Here is a 6,844-nt window from a genome sequence, read left to right on the forward strand (position 1 = left end):
TTTTTTTTTAAAAACTGTTGGGAAATAAAAAAAATAATGCAAAAATTTTCCCTTTAAAAAAAAAAAAATTTTAAAGGAAATGACTTTTTGAAAACAAAATTTTGGGCAAGGTTGCTTTTTTAATACCCCGAAAAGTTTTGCTAACTTTAAATTTAAAAACCACAGATTTTAACATAAATCCTTGATTATATAACAGTAAATATACGGGTTTGGTGAAAATAAAAAATTTTAATAAAATAAAAGTTATTTGTTTATCCTTTAATAAACATGTTTATAAAAAAGAGGACTAAATTAAAAGTTTCCCCGCATCATTTTAATGATTCCAATCAGTTAGAAAAAAATATTTAAAGATTATTTCCTGGCGATTTATTTTTAATGTAGTAATAAATAAAATTAATAATAACAACATTAAAAAATAATAATTAACATTTTTTAATAGTTTTTCATATTTTTTTAGCCACGCAAAAAAAAAAAAAGATAAAACAACACACACGGTACCGAACAATATCGATTTTAGCGTACATGTTACATTACTGTAGCAACATCACAATATGGCGGCGTTGGTACACAAATGAGACCGTTAAATGAAACTAACGTGGTTTACTTTCTTCTAAGTTGATAGTCTGGCACTTTTTGTGCTGTTACTTCCTAAAAATTGTTTTGTTGAATAAATTCTTAGTTTAAATTATCTGCATTTTCACATTTACATCGAAATTCAGGTTTCACCACAGAAAGGTCTCCTTTTGGTTTTGACGTTAAAGCGAGATTCTGTCCTAGAACGAAAATATCTCAGAATCAAGCTTTGGCACGTCAATGTATTTTGACTACTACTGCGTTAATAACACATTTGCACATTTTATCCTCACATGGGTTAAAATTGCCGTTTGCAATGTGTAACTTATTTTCTTTCTTCAATTCACAATACTTTACTTATAAATACATGAATCTGGAGGCGTGCTGCTTTAAAATAGATACAGTAGATAATGCAATGTTCAATAAGAGTGCATTCCCCTGTTACGTTCTTTTGAACTTCCGCGTTCCAACATAAGACTATTTATTACAAGGTAAGAAATTTAGATTAATTTAAAATTAATATTATATCAAATCAAATTTTATGAGTATACTAACAAAATAGATTTTATTACATGATGTATTTGTCGTCATAATGATAAAAAGGTATATTTGAAGTGTTCAAGACAAGTCACATACCACAACTTTTTGTTTTGTTCCTTTTTTATATTTTCATTTTATCTTTCTAAATTATAAACCATATCGAGGTAAAAATCAAAGCAAATTAACAATTTGCGAAATTTTGCTAATTGTGATAAATGTTTATAAATTTGCTACATAAAATATTGAACAAGTCACGTGACAATAAATATTTTACTTAACGACACTGATACTAACTCCTAGCGTAGCGGGTCAAAAATCACTGTGCGGAGCTTGACACAGATAATCTATCAGGTAACTGAAACATTTGCCAATCGGTTAATAATAGTTTTTAACTTGTTTTTCTTTTCTTGTTTAAACACTCATTGTATCTTTGTTTGAAGGATAATTAAATGATATTTTCCCTTTTATATTTAATCAAAATATAAAATAACCGTACAAAATTAAACTATAGATTTGACAGTTTAAGGACTTTTCACTAGTATTTTCCCTATACCTCCAGACAACTGGTATAAAGAGTTTCAATCTTTTTGATATTTGATGTGAGTAAGCAACGGTTTACGATTGAATTTTGTCTAAATTTTGAGTAATCTAATGAAACAACACATGTCTATCTCAAAGTAAATACAACCAAAGTTTTTCTTAAAATGATGGAATTACATGCAAATGGTTAAATACTGACGAAAAGTTAAAGTTATAGTACATGAAACGAGTTAGTTACGAGGATATAACACTGACTGGGCGTTACCCAGAAAATGACACTTAGCAAATTATTTTGGCTATGACCCTGAAATGATGCATTTCTATGATCGAGGCACACAATACACTTAAAGTATTGAATATACCATTAAACATGTTCTTACACGATGCCTAAAATAAAAAGACATTTGTAATAATAATAAAATGTGCATATGTAATGACAAAATAGGAAAATATTCCAACATTGACAAATGTACTTGTCGCAACGCTTCGGTAATTGACTATTGTACTTCAAGCGTTCATTTATAAAAAAAAAATTCTCGATTTTGAAATCATCGAAGTAGACAGTCTGTATTCCGACAGCCATTGACTTTTATCAACAACGTTAAATATTATGAAGATAGCCCGAATTAATGAATTTAAAAAACGAAGAAAGCGTTCGCCAATCATGGCATATAAAATGGCAAAGTAACAAAAGTCATTAATTTATATCGAATTTAGACAATTCTGATATGAATGAAATCAAAATATTATTAGAAAATTATACAGCGACAACACAAACAATAATTTTAATATGGTACTTCAGTTGTTTATGGTTAAAACTTTTCACTCAAAATCACATCTCAATTATAATAACCCGTGTCTGAAACAAAACAAAAATAGAAAGCACACTAAACAAATTGTGATTCGGTCCTATATTTAGGAACGCTTGCATAAAGTACAATCTAGCTCGACTACGGAATAATAAAATGAAATCAGACATTAATAAATTAAACCTAAAGGCATCTAGCAAAAACTAAAAAATATTTTCACAATGAGAAATACCCCCCCCCCCCCCCCTCTATTGATATGTATGATTACTTCAAAAATATGAATTCGTCTGGCGAAAATGTGGCTAACGAATTGCCGCCCAATTTCATATTAAATGACATTGATGAAATTCTTAATATGCCAATAACAAAGGAAGAAATTGAAAAAGGAAATGATCTAAAATCAAACACTGGCAATTAAACTCCATCAGAAGACATGATATTTAATAAATATCTAAAAAGCTCAAAATGTTTAATGATACATATCTATGAATTGTTTTTAATAAAGTTTTAGATACAGGAATATTTGCTGACAGCTGGCTTGCAGGTACAATTAAACCGATTTTTAAAAATAAAGGTTATCATGTATGAACATATTAAATCGTGTATATTAATATATAACGATAAATCAGCATTTTTACAATCGTAAAAGTCGTCGCCAGGGGGATCATTTATCTTCCCTGATAATTAGTATTTACCTTAATGACCTTGAACATTTTTAATGGCACGCGGTATTGAAGTAATTGGGGTAAAAGCTAATGAAACCCACTTTCTATTTAAAATTGCAATCTTATTGTACGCAGACGATACCGTTAAAAATTCTCTCCAAAAAGCAATAAACGATTTCAATGACTATTGTAAGTACTGAAAGCTAGAAATAATACAGAAAAAATGTTATGATATTTAGCATAAGAAAAATACGCTATTTTATTTGGAAATACATACTTCTTAAGAACAATCACCAAAAACTCAAAAAAGTACCCCGCTCTTTATACTATATGTGCGAGCTTGGCCGTTACCTATCGAAATTACAATCAAATTAAGAATGGTATCCTTCTGGAACAAACTTGTTTCTCAGAAAAATACTAAATAATCATCACTGTGTTAGGAGGTCATGCTTTATTCAAATAACTTTAAATTATTTTAATTATTTAAATGGATGAAACAAAATAATTACATTACAATACTGGTTACTCTTACCTGTGGCTACAACCAAGTTCTTTGTCGAGCAATAACATAGTTAAAATGATCAAAGAAAACTTAGTAAATCAATTCATTCACAAATGGTTATCAGATTTGACAATATCAAATAAAGGTAAAATAATGCCCTTTTTCAAAGGAATTTGAATTTTAAAACTACTTAAAGATATTACCGTGATATAAAAAATAATAAGATTCTAAAATTTAGGACATTAAGCCATAAATTATGAGTTGTAACCTTGCGATCCAAAACCAGACGCATTGAATACAGTGAAAGAAAATGCTTAAAATGCATCTCCGATATAGGAGATGATTTCCATACCTTCTTCGATGTAAATATTATAAGCACCCCCCCCCCCCAAAAAAAAAAAAAATCTAAAAATAATTCATTATGAAAGACCAGATATAATGAAATACTGTGAGCTAATGAACACAACTAATGAGACAACTCTTCTAGCACTGTATAATCTAATATCAGTTATCTTTAAATCAACTTGAGATTAAGATATACTCAATAAACCTATGTCAGTTGTCATTATTATAGTAATATTGGCTATTTGTTTAGATGATAGATATATTTTATCGCGCTTTATATTGGCGTGATGATGGGATAGTAAATATCAAAAGTTACAAAATATATTTAAGATTTAAATTTTATGAAAATTAATAGAGTAAATCTGTGAAACAACGAATTCATTCTTCAGTTGATATGTACGGTTGTACAGCAGAAATTTATTGAACTGATAGTGTTCAACATAAATTAGTAGGTTAATGATAATCTCATAAAATGTATAAATGATTACTAATTTATGTGATTTTGAAACAAATATTAATATAAATAAATACTTTTTATGTAATATTTTTAGGCTGGGATGGAGGTTCCTGGGAAATTAGATCTAGGAGCTGTAAATGCCGATGACTCGACATTAGTGTGTCTCCCGTGTGAAATTGATGGTTTGAAGGAACCAGCTTATGGCTTCTGTCAGGACTGCCAAGAGCATCTATGTGAAACATGCTTCAAACATCACAGACGGCCACGACCAATGAGAAATCATGTCCTTGTTGACCAAGAATCCATGCCAAAGACCCAGGTAAATGCACCTACAGCATCTGACATGTCTGGGGATACGGCCGATTTTTGCAAGAAACACCAAGACAAACCACTAGAATTTTATTGTCGGGATCATACATCTGTGGCTTGTTATGTGTGCGTTACATTAGAACACAAACAGTGTAAGGTGGACTATATTCCTGATGTTTCTGGAAACCTGTCTGATGAGATGACCGATATATTAGAACAAATGCAAGCATTGATAACAAAATGTCAATCAAACATAGAATATGTTAGCAAAGCTGCGCAAAATCTAGACCAGAGTCATGCGAAAGTTGTTGAAGATATTAAAGTCTTCAGGAAAGAGATAAATGAATGTTTGGACAGAATGGAAACCAGAATATTAAAGGAAGCTGACACGATAGTAAAAGAAGCAAAGTGTAGTCAGGAAACCGTAAAATCTGCTCTCTTGGAGATAACTGAAGAACTTGAATGTTCACATTCGTTGTTAAGGTCATTACAAGAACAGAACAAGCAAAATAAGCTTTTTATCGAGATTAATAACGTCGGAAAAAGTCTGCCAATACTGACAGATAAGAAAAAGGACGTATTGCATGCAAATACAACAAAGAAATGTATTCAATTTAACCGTAACGCAAGCATTATGGATTTTCTTAAGACCGAGAAAAATTATGGAACATTGTCAACATTTGTATTACCATGCCCAGATAGAGCAATATATTTACAATATATGGATACAGTAGACATGAAACAGACATCAGAAAAAGAAATAAGTCACATTTATGGTATGGTAATGATTGCTCCTACGAAAATGGTTGTTGCTGATAATAAAAACGAAAATATAAAACTGATCGACGTTGAGAAAAAAGAGGTTGTAACAGAGGTAAAGATGTGTTCATATCCGTTGGATGTTACAACTCTTCCAGACAAAAAGCTTGCTGTAACTTTGTTCAATGAAACGTTTGTTCAGATATTGTCTTATTCTGACGCGAAACTTTCATTAGATCAACGTATATATGTAAGAGAAACATGCACTGGTGTTGCTTATGGCCAGGATAAATTGGTTGTATCTTGCTGGGGATCAAAGAAAATAATCATTTTGAATCTTCAAGGAAAAATTCTCAATGTTCTTGGTTCTCCTGCTATATTCTATGGGCCTGTTACAGTTTTGATCAGCAAGGATGAAACGTTCATATATGTATCGGATGCAGATTGGAGTCAAAATAGCAAGGTTTTGAAAATGGATTGGAAAGGAAATATTAAAACCGTTTATGAAGAATCAATATATAAATCACCTTACGGTCAAAAACAATTAGATGATGAGACTATAGTAGTGTGTTACAGATACAGTAACACTATTCTGAGACTGACAAGCAGCTTAAAAAAATGTGATATTATTGGACTAGAGAAAACAAATATTTATTGCCCAACAGCTGTGACATACTGTGACAGAGAACAAAAACTGTACGTAAGTTGTTCATCAGAGAAAAACAAAATTCAGGCTGATATTGTTAAAGTATTCCATGTGAAGTGGATATAAACATTACAAAAGAATATGCCATCATAAAAAAACTCTTTATAGAATTTATATTTTCTTTTCTTCGTAAACTGATACCTGATGCGTTTGCAGCATCAGGTTATGTTTAGTGGGGAATTTAACAGGTTTCATGCATAATTCGGTCCATTATAGAGCAATGAGTTTTTCCTTAGCATTGGCAAGTGCATTCCAAATGTTATTGTACAAGGTGAAATTGGCTAGAATCATTATTGATGGAAAACAGTTTGTTATCTTTTGAAGTCGTTGTTTGAATTTTGATAGTTAAAGAGGAAATAAATCTGTATTTGTATGGAATTTGAATAAAGGCAATATATTGTAATAGATTTTTATTGTCAGAGACAAGTTTAGTTCGTAAGGAATTAAATGTACACTCAATTGTAGTTTTCGTGAAAGAAATTGATAGAACAACTTACTGATGCTTTCAATGCTTTATATGAATGTCAAACAGCTCAGTAATATATTCATTTGCAGAGAGTCACAGGTGTGAGTGGTGTGAGTGGAAGTCAAATAAGCTTAGAACATATATAACTTTTAAAGATACTTATGCTGTTGAAC

General features: G+C 30.5%; 1 protein-coding gene across 1 annotated transcript; it reads left to right on the forward strand.

Moving 5' to 3' along the window:
* Window positions 1-1,044: 1,044 nt before the first annotated feature.
* LOC132753821 (uncharacterized) lies at window positions 1,045-6,838 on the forward strand. Its single transcript, XM_060744357.1, has 2 exons — window positions 1,045-1,064; window positions 4,526-6,838. Exon 2 carries the CDS (start codon window positions 4,532-4,534, stop codon window positions 6,269-6,271), a length of 1,740 nt encoding a protein of 579 aa, XP_060600340.1. The 5' UTR covers window positions 1,045-1,064; window positions 4,526-4,531; the 3' UTR covers window positions 6,272-6,838.
* The last annotated feature ends 6 nt before the right edge of the window (window positions 6,839-6,844 follow it).

Source organism: Ruditapes philippinarum, unplaced genomic scaffold (genome assembly GCF_026571515.1).
Source record: "Ruditapes philippinarum isolate M1 unplaced genomic scaffold, ASM2657151v2 ctg13446_1_1_1_1, whole genome shotgun sequence".
Lineage (NCBI taxonomy): Eukaryota > Metazoa > Mollusca > Bivalvia > Venerida > Veneridae > Ruditapes > Ruditapes philippinarum.

Excerpts from the sequence above, each read along its gene's own strand:
- LOC132753821 (XM_060744357.1), top strand. The coding sequence starts at position 4,532 with ATGGAGGTTCCTGGGAAATTAGATCTAGGAGCTGTAAATGCCGATGAC.